General features: G+C 37.1%; 1 protein-coding gene and 1 long non-coding RNA gene across 4 annotated transcripts in view; one reads left to right on the forward strand and one right to left on the reverse strand.

The window, feature by feature from the left end:
* The window catches only part of LOC143306285 (uncharacterized), a 28,717-nt gene extending 10,160 nt beyond the window's left edge, over positions 1 to 18,557 (reverse strand). The window contains exons 1-3 of one of the 2 annotated variants that reach the window (XR_013063732.1): positions 18,372 to 18,557; positions 9,156 to 10,361; positions 9,023 to 9,086 (exon numbers count right to left, since the gene is read on the reverse strand). This is a non-coding gene — a long non-coding RNA (uncharacterized LOC143306285). Of the gene's footprint in view, positions 1 to 9,022; positions 9,087 to 9,155; positions 10,362 to 15,491; positions 16,023 to 18,371 lie in introns of those variants that run through there. The other variant, XR_013063738.1, reaches the window with a different exon arrangement.
* Gasp (Chitin binding Peritrophin-A domain-containing protein Gasp) lies at positions 16,044 to 24,122 on the forward strand. Of its 2 annotated transcripts, none has more exons than XM_034326885.2 (4): positions 16,044 to 16,243; positions 18,564 to 18,965; positions 19,429 to 19,642; positions 23,836 to 24,122. In XM_034326885.2, exons 1-4 carry the CDS (start codon positions 16,201 to 16,203, stop codon positions 23,894 to 23,896), a joined length of 720 nt encoding a protein of 239 aa, XP_034182776.1. In that variant the 5' UTR covers positions 16,044 to 16,200; the 3' UTR covers positions 23,897 to 24,122. The 2 variants fall into 2 exon arrangements, with proteins under 2 accessions (XP_034182776.1, XP_034182775.1); XM_034326884.2 differs by lacking the exon at positions 23,836 to 24,122 and adding an exon at positions 21,104 to 22,464.
* The last annotated feature ends 142 nt before the right edge of the window (positions 24,123 to 24,264 follow it).

Raw genomic sequence — 24,264 nt, forward strand, 5'->3', positions numbered from 1 at the left:
TACTTTCCTTCCTGTCCTTGACAAAGCAAGAAGAAAATGAAAATAAATTATTTATATTATTGTAATAAATAACAGATGAGAAAATCCTCTGTTTTATCCATTAATTAAAATACCTACGTACCAAGTTAGAAACGCCAGTTTCGATTAATTAAAACTTTCAACCGAACAGAATATTTTAGATCGGTCGAGATAGCGCAATAACTAGGAATTGTTGCATTAGGAACGACTTTAATTTATCCTGTCGAATATTATATAAATCGGTGTGTAGGATGAAGGTAGCCGAAGAAAGTTGACAGTAAAAGTACCTTATCTTTCTATCATTCGCCTTTTCACCGGGGTTGCTGATTTTCCTAAAACGTTTCTACGTAACATCTATTGAATCATTCGAAATAACACCGAAGTAATAAAGAATTTTAATAAATATTTTCTCATATAATTTCACGTTCATAGGTGATACAGGTCGTGCACCCTACGGAAACGTGCACGCTTCGTTTCACAGCCCAGTTTCCGCGAAAACGCGTGGGCGTCCTGACAGCATTTCTGGTGCGTGACACACGCGAAAATACGCGAACGCAAGGCACGCAAAGATTTCGCTGGTAAACTCGGACACGGACGATGGTCCGTGCGCGGTTCAAAGAGGTTGTGCGATTAAAAGAAACGAAGGAAGATTCCGTGGGTTTCTGCGCCCACGCCTCGCCGTTGCATTCCCCTGATAATTTTTTCTTCTTTTTTCTTACCCGGTGTGCAAAGCGAATATCTCTTGGAAGTCATTGTTTCTAGGTGCGACTTGAATTCCTTGGATTCCCTCTTTCTCTAACCATTCATTTCTTCCTACCTTTCTACCTCTGTTACTTGTTCAACAGCAGCTCTGTTTAGAAACGCGTTCTGCCTGTTCCATTTAGAAGAAAGCCCATACACGTGTCGAGCTGTGAGAAAATTCAATAGCAATAGTTCAGAGTTTTAATTTGAAAAAATTTGCTATTTCTATGTTTAACGATCAGAGTTTTAAAGAGGTGTAATTTTATTTAGAGGAAAAGAGCAGTTGCATTTTTCAACTGCACCGTTGCACTTATAGATGATCGGTGAGGAACTTTAATTTGTTAATGCATTGAAATTGAATCTGATCATAAAGGGAATCGAAGAGCTATTTTCATTGTTGTGCAATTTTTAAATTATCCCAGCGAACAAAGAACGAACAAAACGGTGGGCTGTGGTTAATGCGTTCCAGGAATTCGAGGAAAGTTTGTCCGAGCATGGCCCCAGCAAAGCTGACATAAAGACAGTCCCCCGGGGGATTCTCGTTATTTTCCCAAAACCGGATTTTCAGACCACTCTATATGAACCATACAGATCCGTCCCTGTTAATCTATATACACACCTCTCTTAGACAGCTATCGAAGTTGCAAAACCTCCGGCAAGGTGACCTAGTTGTACCTTCAATTGAAGTAGGTTGGAGAACTTTAAGGAAGTCGAGGTATCTTAGCCTTCCTAGTCCCTATAATTTCTCCATTAAATAAATTTTCAAATTTTTCATTTACTACCTTACATTATCAATGTATAATAAATTTTCAAATTTTTAATTTGCAATGTATACAAAATTTTAATTCGCTACCTTAATGACGAGGCTGTTTTTATTTGCCCTGTGGGTTACGAATGACTCCCACGGTATTCGACCCATCAAAAGGAAGTAACGTTAATTTCGTAAGATAGCAATTAACATACGTTGATCTATAAATTACTTCTCTCTTCTTGGCAAGCATGTCTTCTTTTTTTTCAAAAGACAGAAAGAGAAAGCATCAGTTAACGTCGATGATCTCTGTATTTCTTAAAATAATGATCGGCATCTGGCAAGGTCGATGGCGTCAACGACAGTCGTTTGAGAAATGGAAGGCCACTTTCCCTTTCTCTTACAATTTTCAACAATACACGCCTCGAGCCTGTATCAGTCAAATAATATTATCGAATGGATAATACCGGGGGGTTGGTGAGGTTGGTGCACGGAAGTTGGTTAACTTAATGTCACCGACGGGTTCTAAGGTATTTAACAAATATTTACACTTACACAGCCACCGTGCGGTGTAATCTTGCACGGTTACTTTCCAGTGAAAGACCTCGCCGATATTTTATGTAACTTATAATTCCCGCACGTAAGCGTGCATTTTGATCGTACATTAATAAAAATTCATTCTAATCACCACGAAGAAACCTTCTGTACGAGTGATTTTCAGAAAGAATTCGAACCCGTCTGATAACAAACAGAATGTAACTACTTCACAGAGGTGATAAGTAATTAGCGAAATTATATTAATTGCTTTGAATTATTCGAAATATTCGTTCACTGTTTCCCTACTGACCCCTCCATTGGGGTCACGGTTAATCAGGGCTACGAATTCAATTTTGTTAAATATAATTATAATAATTGAATGATATTCAAAAGAAGAGCCATATATGGACATTATGAAGAAAATTAATCCTCTTTCCAATTATGCCAATTATTAGGACACCCTGTATACTAGAAATACCTGAAATGGAAGATTTACGATTAAAATGATTCGTATAACATTTAAACGAAATGGAACTTTCTAAATAATATACGTCTAAAAATTTCTGAATGCAACTCGATCTTTCAATTAAAAATAATAAACAATTATGAATCGTTGTTTTTGAAGAAATATGGACCAAAGGGTATAGCCGGATAAGATGGTCAAAAGTGCCCCCAAACCAAATTCGACTTGCTATGAACCATTCGATAGGTAATTAAAAAAAATCAGTCTGTGCCAAGTTTCAACCCTGTATCTCATCTGGGAGGGTAGTTACTATGGCGCACCTGACCAAAAATTCTTAAAAAAATTGAGAATAATAGTATCGATAATATACACTTATAAAAACAATATGAATCCCGATCCGCGACTCCTTCCATACAAAATCGCCATTTTTCAGCATTTTTTGACGTTTTTGGATTTTTCACGGCTTCAGTTTTCAATCTAAAAATCTGAAAAAATTCTGTAATATGTGCCTCACAAATAGAAATGTCTCTGATTTTTTTCAGAATTTTCGCCAAAAACTTGGCGATTACATTTTTACCTGCAACTACCCTCCCAGATGAGATACAGGGTTGAAACTTGGCACAGGCTGGTGTTTTTTTCATCGCCTATCGAATGGTTCATAGCAAGTCGAATTTGGTTTAGGGGATCTTTTGACCATCTTATCCGGCTATATCCTTTCTACGTACACGTATGACCTTACTGTGAAACCAGCTACCTCATCCACCTCATCCCGATGCGTCTATGGTGGCAGAAGGTGAATTACGCAACGGCATATTATATGCATGTACCTCTCGCCTGAGCTGCCACAAGCAACTCAGCTGTGCGTACACGTATTCGCGGTAAGGTTAAACTCCAGTGACATTTTGGACGACTTTCACCGTTCGAACCGACGTGGAATACTGCTTTCTTCGTCTTTTCGTCTCCGGTTATGGCCTCGGATTAAATGAACCCGTCGCATCACCTTACGATTTGTTTCAGCACAACCTTTCCCCTTCATTTAACACCTTTGCTACCTGCGCTACAAACAGCTCCTTTCTTTCACAAAATAACGTAAAGTAATTTTAGACAAATTAATAATTGTGAGTTTGATAATTTTTTAAATATCCACGATTCACGACCGTGACACTAATTTTTCATCCTGAAAGACTGGAGGTCGAAAAGTGCCTGGTGTTGAATTTTCTTGCACTTATCGAACGAGGAATTAATGAACGTAACGATTAATTTGCTTTGCTCTTATATCGAAGAATGCGGTGTAGGTTTTCCGTGGTCGAATAACAACTCGTTTGATAGAAATTACGATATTTGCTGGCTGAGAAAAGCTGTTTACGTTAAGTAATAACTGGATAAACCGTGTGTAATGGCGGTGAATACGTGGAAGATTGATTAATCGAGGGCGAATTGTTGCGATAATCCCACGATCTTGCATCAAGAATAAGCGCCGTGTGAAATCAATTCTTGGAACGAAGCGAGCATTAATGTAACATGCTTTTCTTTTGTACGTGACTGCTGTTCCTTCTTTCTTTCTTTCTAATATGGTAATACCTCCTTTAATTATAATACCAAATATCAAATGAAGGATTTTCACAGCTCTGATAAGTCTGACATAATTTCGTGACATAAAAATAGATACAGCAAAATGGCACTTGAAATACTTGAATTTTTGAATTTTAGTTTAATCCAGTAATAAATTGTATTTCTTTTTTCTGTTTGTATTAAATTCGCTGACTACTTATACTTAAATAAAGCAACGACTTTCCTAACAATCTGATTTTATTTCCTTTCCCTGCGTTTGATGAAACTTTTCATGCGAAAAATATGTATCTTTAAGATGGATTGAGCTTGAAAGATTTTTGTCTATCTTCCTGTGACTTTCTCTGTACGACACAATTGTATGTATAAATTAGAATAATAATGAATAAATAATTTTAATTACAAATTTTTCCCACCTTTCTGCTACAGAATAAACAAATATGAATCAATTAATTTAAAATCTAAAAAATGATTTTGCAACTTAGAAAGTAGGAGAAACTAACGAATGGAGGATTTTCAAAAGTCAAAAGTGACAGAAAAATATTCCACACAAACGTTTCTTCGAAATTCTCTGAAGAATTATACTTTCCTCGCGTGCGCTAAATTACGGGTATAAAAATCTTTAACATCCTTCTCTCTTGTCAGCCTCGCGATCCGAGTCGCTCTATTCGCCGTGATCACGCTCGATGATCGTTATTAGCTCATTAGGCAGTACGAATTCCTAATATCCTCGAATCACGACAAGAGAAAGCTAGCACGAGCTCGAGAACAAGAGCAAACGAACCGCGTACGCCTTTCCAGTGTATGCAAAACGAAACGAAACGCTATTTTCACCCCGGTATTTCTTTCAAACCAACGCACGCCGAGGCGTTTCTTTCTTCGCGCGAAGCGTATCGGAGGCCGATTTACCGGTCGCCACTCGGTATTACTCGTTATTTTCGAGCCGATCGCGGAAGAAATCGCGACTCGTCTCGTCTAAATATATTCAATACCGGTATTCCAACCGATTATCCGTCCACGTTACACGATCGCAAGTGTGTTCGGTAATTGTGCCGAGGGATAATCGTATGCGCGAGAGCCGTGGCAGAGCCGCGGATACCCGAGGAATATCTAGGGCGCAGCGCGAAGTGGTTCTCCTTGGACAACCGATGCCGCATTCCGCATGCATCTCCACTCGGTTCCCTCTTTTTCTCCGTCTTTTCCTCGCTTTTTCTTATTTTCACCTTTTACCATCGGTGTTTGCGTTAATCCGGGTGTCATACAAACGGCGTTAGAGAAGTTACCATAATATTGGGCATTCTTCAGATTTTCCTTCGAGTGCCATTTTAATTCTCTTAATTATTAGGTGTACAAATTAATTAGGTGCCTTTAGTATTACGCCTTTGAATATTTGAAAAGTGACTAGACAACATAATAACAATAATGATTATCTCAATAATTGGAATTACTATGGGTTTTTAAAAATAAAGAGTTATAAAATTAATATAATCTCAGAAAGTCGTCAGAAATATTGAAAGCATGACAGAAACAAGATATTCTTCTGATTGCCAAGTTCTTCTGTAACCAAGTCGAAGTGAAATCTAAAGCAGGTTTTAAGTTTAATTGCTCTCAATTGCGTTACTTAAACTTACGCAATAAGTCAATTCAAGATTTCTCTAATTATCCACTTTGTAGGATCCTTTGATATAACACTGCATAAGTTTATTACTTTTTATTCAAATTTTCAAAGACCAGTTTGTACGTAGCGTTCCTTCGTCGATTATAACGGATGAAATTAACGTCTCTTTCTCTTGGAAATGATAAATTGTCTTTTTAATGAATGACAAGTAGCGTTACGAATTTGTCACGATCGCAGTAACTGTTTTACGGTAACGTGCCTGAATACGGAAACAGACACGTAAGTACTGTGATACGTGGAACTATTGTCACCAAGGTGTAGCAACGGTTTACTTAGAACTGCCATTACTATTTATATTCGTTAAGTCTGTTTATGTATCTGTCGAATCGCGGAAGTATCAACATTTGCGATTAATGAATCGCGATGAATGAGAATAATTACCTAAGTTATCTAGAGACTATCAAAGGTTATCAAATTATTTATTAGGTGTACGAATTAATTAGGTGCCTTTAGTATTACGCCTTCTTAATTAATATTTTTAATTTGAATATTTGAAAAGTGACAAGAGAATATAATAATAATAAAGATTATTTCAATAATTGGAATTACTATAACTGTTTAAAAATAAATCTTTAATTAAAATAAAGAAAAGGCACCGAATGAATTATTCTAAGTTAAATGATGTTCAAAACATAGACTTTCGTGCTGTTTTACAATTCGTTATTTCTATTGTGTATTATTCACAATTCAACTTTGTTTTGTTTTCTTTTTCGAAAGCGCATACCATTTATTATTCCATCAAGAAAATAAAAGTAAAAGATTTACTAAAATAAATTGCTAAAAGTAAGTTGAGAAACATGCCTTTAGGCTAAACTTATGTCGTTCACCTATATCCAATCTTATCGTAAATCTCGTCCCGTTACCAAGCTAACACCCCAGGCGAATTTCCTTGCTAACGAGTATCCTTGAATCGTAATCAACATCGTTAGGTAATCGATCTGATAATTGTTATTTAACTACGAATGGAACGTTGACAGTACTAAATAGTGCAGGAAGGAATTGCAGTTTCCATCGTGAGAATTATCTGTAATCACTTCATAATTCAGCTAATTAATTTTACTAATTGCAACGAACCAGGAAAAGTTTACCAAATTGAATTTTTTCTTTTTCGATATATAAAGATAATTAAATTTATTAGGTGTAATATAAAATTTCAAATTCGATTTTTTATTGACCCTCGACGGACCATGGAGAGAGCCCTCGCGATTGATCCAGGCTCCACCGTTCAAGGATTAATTCATTATGAATTCATTTTGCAATTTGTTTGCAAATGAAATTTGAATCTCAAAGCTAGAATAATTAAAAATTATACGATAACACTATTTAATGGTAATGCAAAAATTAATTGAATTATCAAACATTGTACTGAACCCATATTCTTTCATCACGCTATGATTATAGTATTATATTCACGTATGCATGTATTACATTACGCGTGACATAACGAGCATACTACTTCTAGCACGTTGAAAAACCTTACATCATGTTCTACAATTGTCGATTAACACGTTTCGCGTGACAATAACATAGAAAGTTTTAATTACCATTTCGTTCGAAGTGAAATTCCGAAGCGACTTTCATTCAATATCTACAAAGTCTGATACAATTTCATGACATAAAAGTATCACAAAACAGTACTTATGATACATCAATTTGAAGCTTAAGATTTCCTGAAAATGACTACGTAAATGTTTCGTTAAAATTCTTACAACAAATTAACTAATTCTTCACTGGAACTGAGATATACGTTGGCTAACCCATCGGTTGCTTCAATTAAGAACCAGCCATTTTGTATTAAGAATATTATCGAAACGTTTATGTAGTTATTTTCAATAAACTTTAAACTTTAAATTGATATATCATAAGCCTTATTTCAAAATACTTTTATGTCATGAATTTACGTCAGATCTTTCCCATTGCCAAAATCAGTCATTTAATAAGTTCGAATGCCTAAAACAGTATGACAGAAAAACGTCATCCGTGGAATGAAGATTTACCAATGATTTAACACAATGGCGGAACGTTTTGCACCGAAGGAAAGCCACGAACAATGGCGGAGTCGAAAACTGGGGGACACTTAAAAGTCGTAACGCGCAGTGTTCGGTCGGAGAGAAAACCGTTTGAACGCTTCGCGGAATAAAATAGCCGGATTCTCGCGAAAGGGAAAAGACGTGCCAGGCAGACATGCTGACAGACGAAGCCGCGGATTTACGGACGGAACGTGGATATCTGGGCTGATTTCGAAATCGTTACGGGAACTTTCTTCGAACGGATCAACCCGCGATGAATCGACGAGGGGAAAATTGCGTTCGAAGCTTCGTTACCTGTCTTTTTACTTGAAAATATGGAAATTCTCCTTTGGAATGTGTTAACGAGCCTCCATTTTTTTATTCTCACAATTAAACTTAACATACTTTTTGCTTAATTCGAGGTAATAATACCTTACGTGCATTCATAAATCGAACAGGTAAGTATTAAGACATTCATGTAACGTTATTAAAAGAAGAATAAAAAAGTAGAAAATCTACTTTCAAATGCTAATACAACTTCAAAGTATTCATTATTCGATACTCTGATAAATAAATAATGATCCTTCCGTGCATTGTTGTTGCACAAATTAATTCGATGCTTTTAATACTACGCTTCTTTTATCTAAATGCACTTTAATTTCGTTTCACTTAACCCTTTCGCTGCCACGCGAATTTTTGCACCAGTGGGCCACAGATTTCATATTCAAAATTTTATAATGGCAAAGGACTGCGAAATATATTAAAATAATCCTTCCGTGCATTGCTGTTGCACAAATTAATTCGATGCTTTTAATACTACGCTTCTTTTATCTAAATGCACTGTAACTTCGTTTCACTTAACCCTTTCGCTGCCACGCGAATTTTTGCACCAGTGGGCCACAGATTTCATATTCAAAATTTTATAATGGCAAAGGACTGCGAAATATATTAAAATAATCCTTCCGTGCATTGCTGTTGCACAAATTAATTCGATGCTTTTAATACTACGCTTCTTTTATCTAAATGCACTGTAACTTCGTTTCACTTAACCCTTTCGCTGTCACGCGAATTTTTGCACCAATGGGCCACAGATTTCATATTAAAAATTTTATAATGGCAAAGAACAGCGAAATATATTAAAATAATGGTACAATCTTGCCAATAGCACATTTTTCTTAGTGGTGGTCACCCAGTGAAAAGACAAGCGCCAGTCCCATAGGACCATCATGGCAGCGAAAGGGTAAACATAAAGTACTTACGATCCTATTGTCCTTGTGTCAATTTCAAAAAAATCCATCCATGAACTGAAACTCGAAAGGAAATCTGAAAAAAAAGAAAAGGAAATGACCATTGTCTGAGAGGAAAGATAGGTGAAACTATAGGTGGTCTTACAATGGTACGATGTTCGCGTTCATATCGGGCTATATGATCGCTAAGGAAACGCAAAATAGAAATGCAAACCGCGTTCAGGGAGGAGCGCTTCTCTGATCGGCATTCTCAGAGCAGCACACCGCCGACGTCGAAACGTTGAAGGAACGTAGTATAAGCCAGGTGTCAACAACCTCGTCACCCTCTTTCACCCGCGCCAAAGCAACCGTGATGACTTTTACGCTTCGTCCGCCCCCGCCTCGGCTTCTTTCCACCAGCTAATGCCTATCGACATCGTAATATTTCGCGAGTAAGACGTTATATTGTATTCCAACGTGGATAAGTCTGACGTAAATCCATTGTGCAACGATGTTGCGATTAATGAAGCCGATGTTCTTGCATTTACCAACTACAACCTCACGTTCGGTAGATATTGGAATTGGAACGTAATATTAAAAAGAAATTAAGGACAGCCACGGTTAAGTTCTATACAAATGGAGAATAATTTTAAATTTTGATTGAATACTCTATTAATAATGTATAAATTATTTTATCAAAGAATCAAAATTTGAAAACAAATAAGTACATAATATAATGCGTTTCTTAACCTTCGGACGGCGGACCATGGAGAGACTCCCCAAGAGGAGACGCAGTGAATCGTAAACAGAGCAACAATTTTTATTTAATTTTGTATCTCATTATTTTCTTCTGTTTAAAAATAAAATTATAGTTTATTATGTAAGAAACGCGTTATATTATGTTTGCGACAATTTTAGGAAACGTGTCAATAATTATATACGTTACCTTACAAGAAGATATTCCTATCACGTTAAATAAATGACAACACGATGATGGGAAACGTGTCTCGAAAGACCCCACAAGAAATTATTAATCACCCTCGAGATCGTAAATCCTGTATAATAAGAACAGAAGCCAAGGTACCGCTTTCGGATGCTGAATTGTACTCAGCATTCGACTTTCACTCGTTTGGCCGGGACGAACGATGCACCGCACCAGATAAAATCATGTCGGGTCTTCTGTGCACCCCGTTCCATCCTCGATTCTCTCGGTAACAGTCCTCTCCAGCAACACGCTCGATACCGCTTCTCTCGCGTTATGCAATACCACAGACATCGTCATGACTTGCCGTGCAAGATGCTACCAATTGTAAACGAATGCACTTTGATGCACGTGTTTCATAGGATCTCCCTGGGCTCTCCCAGAATTCCCCTGCAATTAAAGGCAAATGATGAATTAGCAAACTTTACCAGCGATGTTTATCAACTATTAATCCTTTGATAGAAAATAAAAATAAGTCAAAGTACATCAAAGTGCATCGAGGTGCATCAAGATGCATCAAAGTGCATCGAACCTGTCCTTTCTCTCTCTAATTATTCCGCTTAATGAAATATAATTATAATAGGAGAACAAATAATACATATATAAAATTATAGTCCATCCAATGAGACGAAACAGTAAATGTGTAAAATTCAGGTGCTCGAAGCAGGCTCGACCGAAGCGTTTGAAGAATTGGAAACAACTGTGCTCCGACCCTATATGGAGCGCGTGAATTTGTAAACATTGATCGGATTATAGGTCTATATGGATTAAGGAACTTCTGTTAAACGGTTGAAACACTGAAGATGAACGACCTGCTAATGAATACGAAACACAGATCTGTAAAGAGTGCAACGAATGGAAGAGTTATTAAAAGGCCCACCAAGAATAATGCTTCAACGTGCATTGAACTCGCTAAATCCATATCCGTAACGAGATCTGCCAGTTTGATAAAAGGTTGGAATAAAGAGTCTACATAGTGTGTACGCAATCCTCCGTACCGTTTAGATGAATGATTTATCAACACTGAACTGTCGTGTCATTCGCTATAAATCATACAGTGTAAAGACCCACGCGGTTACGTCAATTACGAATATAATTATACCGCATCGGGCGCATAATTCCCCGAATCGAGTCTGATACACACGGTGGCGTGGTTGGTTCCGGTGACGCGAACGGATATCGTTCGCATACAAAAGACTCGATCCTAACGGTAGCTTTAAAAAACCGGCGACTTTGTTCCTCGAAAATATCATAAATCCTATGCAGGAGTAAAATAGTGAATATAAATAAATAGATGTTGAACGGAAGATTGTCGAGTTGTTGCATCTTTTTCGAGTATTTTAAATAAATATACCTTGAAATAATATTTAATAATATTTAATATTAATTAATTAATTAATTAATATTAATATTAAATATTATTAAATATTGTTTGCCATTGAATATGCAACAACTCAACAATCTGCTGTTCAACATCTATTTATTTATTTTCACTATTACAATATTTATATTATATTATTAATATTATAATATTGAAATAATATTTAATATTATTTGACATTTTACGAGTGTCCTGAATAATCTGAAAAGAGCATAGAGAACTTTGCAATTGCATTTCCCTCTTAACATTGGTTAAGATTATGCAATATTTCTCTTCGAACTGGCATTAAAAATCCCAGGAAGCTATTCAAGAATCTTCACCTCTTGTATTTCGCGTTTGAAGTCACGAGAAACATAGATTTGAATGCAAACGATACGATTAATCATAGGAACTGTAACGCGGTTATTTTCACCCCGTTCATCGCTTGATCCGGCATTCATGTTTCCAGCTATCCTTGGTGGGAGACTTGAACGCGTTTCCAAGTATATCGAGAAGCAAGCCTTCGACGACAAATTTTTTATCACGAGAAAGGCTGCTTTCAATTAGCAACGAACAAAAGGAAATTAACATCGTGAGAGAACAACGAAGAAATGACAAACAAGGAAAAGATATACAGAGTGTCTTTAAAAAACGTACATATTGTACCTTTATCAATCATTTATTAAATTATCAAATATTTATTAATATTCGATGCAATCCGAACTTTTAATCCCTTCAAATATTCTAATAGTGTAACTATTTTAAATTGAAATCCAAATTCACCAATTGTTCGAATTTTCAGAATGTACGAAATTGTCTAATTAACAGAAATGCCTATCTAATTAACGATGCCGAAGAAATATTAAGGATATTTTCTTATTAATCTTAAGCGAATCTTTCTTGAGATACCCTGTATATATTGCACAGGCGTGCATATAAGTTGAACAGAGATTCAGGGCAAGGTAAGAGCAAACCACCCAGGGGGAGGACGTCCAGTTGTCCTGTTCGAATCGGCTGACTTAAGGAGACCAACCAGCCGAATATTAATCAACGACAGGCGCGGCACCTGCATCCTTGGCACGCTGCGGCACGTAACACCCACTGCTACCGCAATAAAGCACCCACGGTGCAGCCTTACCGTTATCCGGAAGGTGTTTTTGCATTAACCATCCGGTACGATACTCCCTTCCTTCGTATTCGGCTGTCCTCCGCGTATTCCGCCTTCTCGTCACGTTTAACCCTTTACAGTCAAAGGTGCCGCAAAACAGTTCCGACGGTTCTTTTCTAAAGAGATTCAGTCGAATTTATTTCTCTATCATTGCTTGCTGATGATTAATGTTTTCTAAAATAGCTACAAACTAGCTATAAATGAAACGGAGAAGAAATCAAGACAGAGGCTTTTACCGGAAATACGAGAGGATAAAAGAAGTGTAACAGGCTACGCCTGTATCTCGATGTTGGAACGAGTTATCGATCACCAACCAGGCAATTTCCTTACGACAATGATCCGCAAAAATATTATTTCGCCTCGTAATCGTTAAGCACGCGCTTGAAACTTCTAATTAACAAGCCTATAAGCGTATTATATTTCTATCCACTTTCATGGCCGTAATTAATTCACTAAACTACGGCCTTGAATATCACTATGACCTATACTAATAAATGCTGTACGTCACCTGTGATCATTAATAACTCATTAAATCTGATGATTCATTCCGAGAACAATGACTGATGACATTCTATTTTCATTCAAATTTAACCCTTGCATTTTGTTAATGCTTTTCAACTACTGCATTTCCGCTGCGGACTATGCGCTATGCACACTTGGGTGCAATTTTTTCTTTAGTTAAGAAGGAGGTGGCTTCCAACATTTGCCCAACATTTTATTATGTATTATCAACTGAACGACTGAAATTGATTCAGGATGTATAATACTGTTCATGGGACACTTTCGCCTTCGCTTTGAATCACGAGGATCCAAGGTCGATCAACCCGCGAGATCGATACGTGGTTTTTTGCTGTGCGTTAGATCGCTGGATCGTGGACGCGCACGTAAGCGTAAACATCGGCTCGGCAATGCGATTTATTCGAGAAACTGGATTAAGCCGAGCGAGAAAGTTCCGTTGTCGTCGAAAGCGCCCCGCATTAACATGCGCCTGTCTGCCTTCATTCAAACTATCCTCGCAATGTCGCTCTACGTTGAATTAGAATATCTTCTTCTTCTTTTTTCCTTTTATTTCTCTACAACATTGTGAAATTTCGAAAATTCCTTTCGAACACAATTCGAGCGCAGCCTGGAATATCAAATCAAAGACACTGGTTTTTGGTTTCGCTTAATTTTTTTCACTTTCTGTCTCAATCATTCTTTAAAGGAGCTTCGTTGCCATGAGAGGTTTCAAAAAATGGTAGGTGATTAACGTACGATCGAAAGTGTCGATGAATCAATTTATATACTTCAATAAATTCTTTAGAAAATGCAATTTCGCTTGGACGAAACCAATGCCGCAAGGTGTAAGAGAAAAATGTCGAAATGGTTGCAAAATCGCAGGAACTTTCTTATAGAAGAAACGCAACAGGTGACAGAAACGCGAATCGATGATGTAAGGAAATAAATGTCAAATCGTAGCTCGAATCGTCCCCGTGCTAAAGTTTTACACAGAATCGAATTAACACTAGATTGCCGGACTCACGTCTGTCAAAATAGGTATAGGACATATGGATTTTTGGAAGCATAAAGTGGGAAAGGGAAGGAATTAGTATTTGTACACATTTCATAATTCTATTAAAAACCAAGATATGTTTTTAAAAAAATTATTCAAGTTTTTCTATGTATATAGCAATCAAATCATAAATGAGTCAAACTGACTCGCTCCGACAATCTAGTGTTAACGATGGCCGACTAGTATCTGTCGGTTAACCTCTGCAGGAATGTCGAACAGGGTGGTGTATCAGAACTGGGTGTCACGGTGAGTCACGTTGCTCGTGCTCGACCTTCGCCCCCTTCCAGCCTTCCTCCGTTATTTTATATCACCTAACCGCTTTGGCCTTACCATTATTGTTATTATTATAATCACGTTACGATCGGTCATTATTCTGCAAATCGTACGACATTCATTGTACGCTGTCTGCGTACAAAAACAGTCGCACCTGCACGAGTTCGACGAATTTTGATGGTCAGATAGATCACGTAGTACGATATAAGGGAATGGAATCGGTACGATAACTATTTGCGAATGGGAAAAATTCAGCTCAATGAACGTATACACGGAATTTGTATGAATTGACGCGGGGAAGTGGAGACCAAGATGGGTCTTGTTTCTCCCAAAAGATGGACAACCTTCCTCCATAAAAAAAAATTGAATAATAAGAGAAAAGGAAACACTGATAATTTCAAATTGAAAGCTGGAAATTTTGATAGCGTATATTAGAAAAATTCCCTTTTAATAAAAAAATTGAGATAGCTATCGACTTCGTAATTAATTTAAAATGAACGTTCAATTGACGCGATGAAGTAGAGACCAAGATTGCTCTTATCTCTCCCAAAAGATGGACAATCTTCCTTCATAAAAAAATGATTGAGTAATAAATAAAAATGTATACTGATAATTTCAAATTGAAAGCTGGAAATATTAGAAAAATTCCAAAGCACATTTCTCTTAATTAAAAAATTGCGAAAGCTATCGACTTCGTAATTAATTTAAAATGAACGTTCAATTGACGCAAGGAAGAGGAGATCAAGATGGGTCTTGTCTCTCCCAAAAGATGGACAATCTTCCTCCATAAAAAAATGATTGAGTAATAAATAAAAATGTATACTGATAATTTCAAATTGAAAGCTGGAAATATTAGAAAAATTCCAAAGCACATTTCTCTTAATAAAAAAATTGCGAAAGCTATCGACTTCGTAATTAATTTAAAATGAACGTTCAATTGACGCGATGAAGTAGAGACCAAGATGGATCTTATTTCTCCCAAAAGATGGACAATCTTCCTTCATAAAAAAATTATTCAATAATAAATAAAAATGTATGCTGATAATTTCAAATTGAAAGCTAGAAATTTTAATGGCGTATATTAAAAAAATTCCCTTTTATAATTACCCTTTTAATAAAAAAATTGCGAAAGCTATCGACTTCGTAATTAATCCAAAATTTCGTTACCTGAGACTGAATACATGCTACCACCACGAAGAAACTCGCAAACTACCGTACCTTCCGTCCAGCCGGTCTAATCAAAATGCTTGCAACATCCTCTCGAGGATCCATCGTGAAAAGGAACAAAGCGATTCGTCGCGATAAAAATGAGGAGGCGAATTTTTAGGTGGAATCGCGGTAAAAACCAGCCTCGATCAAAACCTGTCCCGCTGGTCGGGAATAAAGATGCCAGTATAAAGGAAGAGGAATCCTCGAAGCTATCGGGTATAAAAAAATGATTTTAACATTTAAGGGAATGCAAGGTGGTCGCGGGACGGTGGGACGTGGAAAGAAGAATGAAAGAGAGACAGAGACGTTATTATGGGGTCTTTGGGTGACATTTTCAACGGAGAAGAATAAAGGAAAAAGGAGAGGGAGATGGGAGAGAGGAGCAGAGAGGGAGAGAAGAAACGTAGCGAGGTACCAATGTACCTCTTCTTGAAGAGAAGGAGGTTCTAGAAGAGGTGGAAGAGGAACAACACGTGACCAATGACTTATATAAAGGTGGAGAACGACAGGGCGCAAACACAGAATTCTCTCTGCGCAGTGGAGCCTGTGCTCGCAATAGTGACAGTAATTTTTTTTTTATACAAATATATATATATACACACATATATATATATATTAACCGTACCTCGAGACAGGAAACCACGCGGGAAGACAGACAATCGTTACCATGAGGACGTACTACTACGTGATTGCCGCCATTCTGATCGCCGGTACGTACCCGAGATAAACGCGATTACGAGGATGAAAAAGGGAGGATTATAGAATGAGAACGGGGGATGAAAGTGTTTACTCGAGGACGTATAGTTTTACCGGAAGTGGAGGACATTTAGTGTGTGACATATGCGTGTGAATCACAAAGGGAGTGAACTCTTCTTCCATCATTGTCACGATTAAAACACGTTCCATTCAATTTGTTCGAACTAAATAAAGGAAACGCATGATTTTGTGAAAAATCCAGAAATTTTCTAATAATTATCTTTGCTAATCGATACAATTTCACCGGCTTAGATAGCTCGCGTGTTCGATATCGAATTTTACCGTATACCAAAACGATTTCTCATCTGAAAGTGTATTAATTATTCCGCTAAGTGGAGGTCTACCTATTTCAAACGCTAGATTACAATACGATATAACGCATGAATAGCTAGAGAAAGGAAAATGAGTTCACCGTGCGGTTAACTGTATCTACAAATCGATCATTCGTAACACGACTACGTTCAAATAATACATTATATAAAGATATATTCGTTGGTTAATTAGGTGTAAACCAAGGAACGATCTAGAAACTTCTTCGCGCGGATCAACGAAATCGAGCATTCCTTTCTCAAGCCTTTTGCTGACTGAAAAATTACCATCACCGTTCCCGTTCTTCCGAACGATCTACCAGTAGAACGAGATCAAAAGGCGTATTCAATTTCCGTGCGCGGAGAAACCTTCTCGACACGCCATTTCCATTCCTTTTTTCCTCCCCTTCCTCGCTTGCAACAGGATAACCTTGGCCCAGATCTTGACCCTTCTTTTTATCACCGACCATCGCGAATGGTCCTATCGTCCATAAAAATTGACTAGGTTCGCTAAGATTCGTTAATAAAAATCTTGGTCCATTAGGAAGTCGGACGCGTTACTTTTGGGACCAGTAGCTCGAGAAAAATGAAAGTGAATATAAGTCGCCGGGGTACAGTTCCGAGCATGGTGGGCTTCTCTGTGAGAAATTTTATAATCATAAGTACTTCGTTTAATTTAAATTTTTTATATTTTTATGTGTAGAGAGTATTTTAATAATAATTACAATTTTCCCTAGAAGAGCCTTCCCTAGGGAAAAGGGGATGTAACTAACTGAACAAACAAATCTCATTAAGCCTATCAATTATTAACCAATTCGCTCTTAAATTGATTACTAATTCAAATATTCATCTCCCTTTCCCTAGAAAAAACTACCATGCTCGCCACTGTACAATCCCCTATAACTCGAGCTTATCTTAATTAACAGTAAATGTAGAAGCAGAAATGTCTCATTACTCATCTCATTTGCCATTATTATTAGTCTCTCCCTAGTCTCCTCCAACTTGAAAAACGAATCGAGAAACCTACTTTGCAGCCGATTGTACAGAAAACAAGAGTGTACACGCGTGCAACACAGAGGAGAAGGAAAACGTATGTCTGTGTACGGAGGAGAGGCAAGTGAACGGGATGCTGGGAGGGCCCAAGTCACGAAGCCATAGCGGCCTGCTGATAGCTGGGCCTGGCTCTGGGCCCAAAGTGAAAGCGCCTGGCGAAAGTCACTTTGTGTCCCTTACATAAGACGTTTAGGTTATTCAGACATCATACGCCGCGAGGAAAAAAAAAAGGGAGGGTACAACTGATTATTAGGTGTTATTGACGGTCGCGAGACGATGCAGGATAAGAAACGGGGCATTAGCATTGGTAATAAAGGACTGTACGTCCTGTATGCTTCTTTGTCTCCGGATCGACACCTCCTTCGTGGATCGTGTACACGCATCGTGATGAGAAATCGAATAGAAACGAAGGATGTTTGCGGTCGACAGTCACTTTATTGTTTAATTTTCTCGCGAAAGCAACGGCCGATCGACGGTTAAATTGAACGCGATTACGGGCTATCTCTGACACGATTACAGTGTTGTTGTGCCGGGATTAACCACAGAAAATATTTTTCTATGACGATAGAAAAGCCGCGACGGGATTAGACGAGCTATCCACGATGAAGTGTATAATTTAGAAATTATTTGAAACTGATTACAGCATCTCGCAGGAACTTTAAAACCGCGACTAATTTGTTTTAATTCTTCTTCTCTGTCTATAATTTTTAATTTCACTTACTATTATTGAAAATTAAAGCTTCCATCAGAGTACCTTTTCATTTATCCTCAGTCAAAAATACGCCCCTCCAAATGGCTTTCTCCACCTGAAAAAAAAAAACGAATAATTGGTTAGACTTTCTTAAATTGAAACGAAACTTTCTTCGTCCTCCTTCTGCAATTTTGATCAACGACGTATTTATTACGATTCCAGCCGCGAACGGCCAAGAATCCTTCAAATGTCCAGACGACTTTGGCTTCTACCCTCACCACATATCCTGCGACAAATACTGGAAATGCGATAACAATGCGGCGGAGCTGAAGACATGCGGCAATGGTCTCGCCTTCGATGCCTCTGATAGCAAGTTCCTCACCGAGAACTGCGATTACCTTCACAACGTTGACTGCGGCGAGAGGACGCAACTGGAACCAGCGATCAGCACTCCCCACTGTCCTCGTCTCTATGGTATATTCCCCGACGAGAAGAAATGCGACGTCTTCTGGAACTGCTGGAACGGAGAGGCGTCCAGGTACCAGTGTAGCCCTGGACTCGCTTACGACCGCGAAGCCAGAGTTTGCATGTGGGCTGATCAAGTGCCTGAATGCAAAAACGAAGGTAGGTCATTCGAATGATTCATTTTTTTAATTTAATTATTTAGTGAAATATTTCTGACTCATTCAGAATTCTGGATAAACCAGATAGCCCATGTGTGATTACAATCAAAATTAAAAAATTTCCTATTCACAGTTGCATGTTCTAGATTAGATAAAATATTTCTGACCTATGCCATTTACTCCATTTTTATTGAAATGTCATTGAAAAAACTTCCTTCGAAGCATCGTTTCTCGTCTTCAGATATTATTTATTCATTACGTTGCTCGTCGATAACCGATACGTGACGGCAATCCCCACGCACATCCTGCGTTTCTTCATCATCTCCTCAGCTCGGTCGCTAGAATTCAAAGCCGTACCCTTGTTCGCCGTTTTACAATCTGTACGATTAAAAATATATATATAAACGTTCACCTTTCTCTTGGCTACATCTGATCAAGTTCTATGTATTTATCGCATTGCGCAGAGGTCGCAGGAGGTTTCGCGTGCCCGGCTGCAGGCGAAGTGAGCGGAGCATCCGGCAGCTTCAGCAGACACGCCCATCCTGAAGACTGCAGAAAATATTACATATGCCTCGAGGGTATCGCCAGAGAATACGGTTGCCCGATCGGTACCGTCTTCAAGATCGGTGACGCCGACGGAAGCGGCGCCTGCGAGGATCCGGAAGACGTTCCTGGATGGTGAGTACATTTTATAATTAACACTTATCTTTCAGGTGGTAATATTATCGAGAACTTGAAAATTATTCGAATATGAATTTTGATTTTTCGTTTGAAAAGCTATAAATAATAATTTGGAATTAAAACCAAGCTATTAGAAAATCAGAAATTATTTTTAATTTCATTTAAAACTTATTAAATAAATTATTCGAAGTGAATCCTGGACAGGATAGGAAGAAAGTAATCAGATTATGAAACCGAGTAAAATAGACGTTCTTTCGTTCTCTGAATGTAATTAGAACGCGAAAGTGTAGCGGTTGAATTTCACGCTTTGAACTGGAAAGAAATGATTCTTTTTTTTTTTTTCTCATTTTATTTTCAAACTTCCTAGTATGCTTTCTCGAAAGCGAATTTAAGCAGGATCGAGAAGGTTTGAGACCAGGTGTTATGTAAAAACGAATTCTGGATAAACCAGATAGCCCATGTGTGATTAAAACTCTGAAACACGCGTTCCAAGCATGATCTGAAAGATATTTCACCTTTTTCGAGTGATGTAATTATAAATGAATACATTTTGCTCTCATAACAGGTCGATCGGTTTTATGTAACTTAATATTTATATAATATTTCGTTGACAACAGGAATAACGTGCATAAGTGTCTTTGGAACGTATTATGAAGATCATGATAGTTGTTTAAATCAATAATAAAAGATCATTAAATATTAAATTTTCATTAACATAAATTATTAGATTGAAAGATCGAATTAAAAGTATTTGTGTCATTCCTAGTTTTGAGTTTTAATTAATTTTCGAAGAAAGGATATTTTATTTAATTAACAATTTATAAATCAGGTTTAAGGTACCCAATGATCGGAGTATCGTGATAATAATTAATGTTGTTGATTAACAACGAAATTTTCTAACAGATGGAAGTAATTAATTTAATATAAGACGATTATAACGAATGTATTTTAACCCTTTAACTGCGAGTGTGGTTTATAAACCACATACTAAAATTATAGCCAGAGGCAGGTGTGGTATATAAACAACATGTTAATTTTTGCTAATATTAAATAGCGGCTGTGGCTTATATACCACTAAAATAAAAGTAAAATAAATACAATAATAAAAATGTTTTAAAATAGAATATCACTTCAGTAATATAATTTAAAATTAGAGCGATCGGCTATGCTAAAAGTACCCGCAGTTAAAGGGTTAATATTCAAATTTCTCGACAAACTATATTTATCAATTACACAAGCACAAGTGTACTAAACTGATCTATGTACAACACTTCTTCACGAATGTAATTAACTATACACGAGGCTGCACATTAGGCAACCACTGATGGGCTAATAATTATTTCTAATTGAGTGAGTGTTAATGAATCGCCAATATAGATCAAATGGCCATCACTAACAATAAGAAACAGGTGGCAGGTCACGCATGTCCTAAACGCTTTTACAAATTCTGCTTCACAGTGAGGATTACTACGGTGACTTGGACCTGAAGAGCATTAGGAAGAGCGAGCTTCTAACCGGAATTCAACATTCTGGCGACAACAGGAAGACTCAGGGTAAACCGAGGCCCCCGTCGGCACCTGCGAGGCCCAACGCACCCCTTCAAGAATAATCTCTAAATCTTTATCCCCATCGCCTTATCACACTTACCTACCCCTATCTACCTCCATCCTACCCATCCCTTTTACCCGATACTCTTTCTTCTATCACACACCTACACACGCGCGCGCACACAACACACAACTCATACAATCTCGAGAGAACATGATGTTCGATACCTCGGAATACACTGGCCGATAAAAATAAAGAAACAGAACGATTTGTTGAAAATTATTTCAAAAATTCAATACAGAATGTTATACAACTTAGGACCACGTGTAGAGTTTCTCCGACCCTAGGCATACGAATGAAAATTATGCAAATATTTTTTAATTATATTTCAAAGTCCAAGGTAATTATAAGCACCTATGTGCGGGCCCCGGGCACGCGATTTATTTTGCCTAGCGGTAGACACGGTCCTGTATAAAATCATTTATTTTTCGTAGTTTAAGTAAGATTAATTTATTCCCCTCGTTTGAAGTGAAATTGATTTGTTTCTTGATTTTTGTAGGCTAGTGTACATACGTAACGCCGTGGGTCAAGAGCGATGCTCGATTCCATTCTGTGATTTGCCTTGAATTTAGAGTGATTTTAAGATTCTATGCTCGGAATTGACACGTGAAGGGTAGATCTACCGCCTCTGCGTTAAAGTTCGATTCCTATCGTTGATGATGGCAACGGGGATGATAAATAATGGACGTTTTATTCGATTTGAATTCTCCACGCGTTTTGATCGATGCTGATTGAGATTGTGGGTGAAATTATTCAGAGACTGATTGCACATCGCCATTGCGTGGATAGATGAATAAAATTGTTCCATATTTTTTTATTTATTTATTCTACCTCGTTGCCGTCCGATAAAGTTTAAGGAATATTGGAAATCGTGTCGTCTCATTGATAATAATTTGTTTCATTCTCTGTTGAGTCGCGTAGACTTTTATTATTATTCTTTTTATCGTGAGACGTTCGATTGGATGAATAAAAATGGAAGAGAAGTTCTAAATGGGGATACGTTTATTGAATTTGTTATAGAAAGATTCCGAGCAGATATTCTTTGAATATATATATTAATAATGAGAAATTCTTAGGAAAGGATTTGAATTCGAGCTCGTCGTTAAACACTCTTGACCACGGTTGAGCATGCTTGCGTAAACTAGACTCGTCCGTATATTTTTAAGTGATGTGAAAGATTCGTACAATAAAAGGATGAAAAATTCGTGAAATATTTATGTGCTTTTGAAACCCCCTCTCGATAATCAAATTATTTAATTGTTCTGCATTTTATTCGTGTTGCTTTCTGTTGGATACTTAATTCTCGTGAATCTAACTACTGCATGCTTGTTACTTAAAAATAACTGCAACAAACATATATTCTTTCAATGCTGTAATGCACAAGAACTTAGCACTACGAATTCATGGGATATTGAGGTCTATAATTCAAACTAGATATTTATAAAATTCTAGTAAAATTGTAGTGAATGTTCTGTTGTGGTCCAAACTAAATTAATGATTTATTTTGTAAGCTTTCAGCTGAATTTTGAAAATATTTCTGTGAAAAAGAGCAAGGTATTGATAACCATCAAATATAATATCTTCTAAATTAATCTATCATAACTAATAAATTTGGAATTAATCACTGATTTGTAGAAATAATAAGCTGATGATAATTAAAAGTGTTTCTTGTAATATTTTGTTGCATAAAATCGATTCCGAAAGTTAGAATAGTGAGATTTAGGGGTAGAAGTCATCGGGATATCATTCTGGGAAGTGATCGGTAAATTATTTTGGAACGGCGCCATCTAGTAGATAGGGTTCAAACTAACTATTGTATTTTTCACGAAAAAGTATGAGCGTTTCGCGCAGCTCGACTGAGCTCAGAAAGTTATCCCACGAGTAGCGCTACCCCACCATGATTTACTTCCCATTGTATCCGCCATATACACGGTGGACAAATTGTACTAATATAGAAACGGCTTATTATAGGACAGAGGTAGTGAATAATTCACAAGTTTATGATCACCGGATATACTTTCTGCCCAACGGCGCTTACGTCGTACAGCAGTACGGCGCTTGCGCGTTACCTTGGTAGCGGAGCGTGGCAGAACCAATCAGAACCAACATGCGCAAACGAAACCAAAATTCGTTCATCCGATAGTAGTACTCTCTCGTGAAAAATACATACATATTTCTAATAGGAGAGCAGAAAGTGCAAGGAGGTATGCCAGGAGGTATACTATGCACCGACAGGAAAAAATCATTAATAACTCATTTTCTAGAAATAATTTATGAACTTTTATAATTTATTCTTAAAGTACATACTCGTAGCAACTTTGAAAGCTGTTCATAAATTATGCCTAGAAAATGAGTTATTAATGATTTTTCCCTGCATGTGTATAGTCTACCTCTTGGTAGACCTCCTTGCACTTTCTGTTCTCCTATTAGAAATAGTTAGTTCGAATCCCATCCGTTAGATGGCACTGATCAAACCTTTTTTACGGGCGCGGCATACAATCAAAATTGAAATTATACAAAAAGAATGTCCTCTATATAACAAAAAAAAATATTATGACTAAATAAATTATTAAATTTTATAGCGAAGATTATTACGGCGACGTGGATGTGAAGGCTTTACGTAAACTGGGGTACAAGAAGTGATGAAAATATTAGATAGAAGTTTATATAATATTTTTCATGTCAATACTAGAACTATGAAATTTTGAAGACTTCTTGCAATCAACTTTCTACAGCCTGAAGATAAAGAAGACTTATCTAATGTCCTTCTAAGCATTTTTCAAAATTGAGAAAAGATAAACAGTATGGTTTTTTCGCAAATAGTTATTAATCACTCATTCATACCTTATCGCTCATCCGAGATTCGTGTTACGAAAGATAATTGTAATATAAGCTAGTATGTAAATAAATTACTGTTATGAATAATGCTTTGTTTTTATATTATCATAATCCCTCTCCTCGCACCTTATGAAAGCAATTATTTTATTCATTAGTTATTATTGATTATTCGA

This window comes from Osmia lignaria, chromosome 3 (genome assembly GCF_051020975.1).
Source record: "Osmia lignaria lignaria isolate PbOS001 chromosome 3, iyOsmLign1, whole genome shotgun sequence".
Classification (NCBI taxonomy): domain Eukaryota; kingdom Metazoa; phylum Arthropoda; class Insecta; order Hymenoptera; family Megachilidae; genus Osmia; species Osmia lignaria.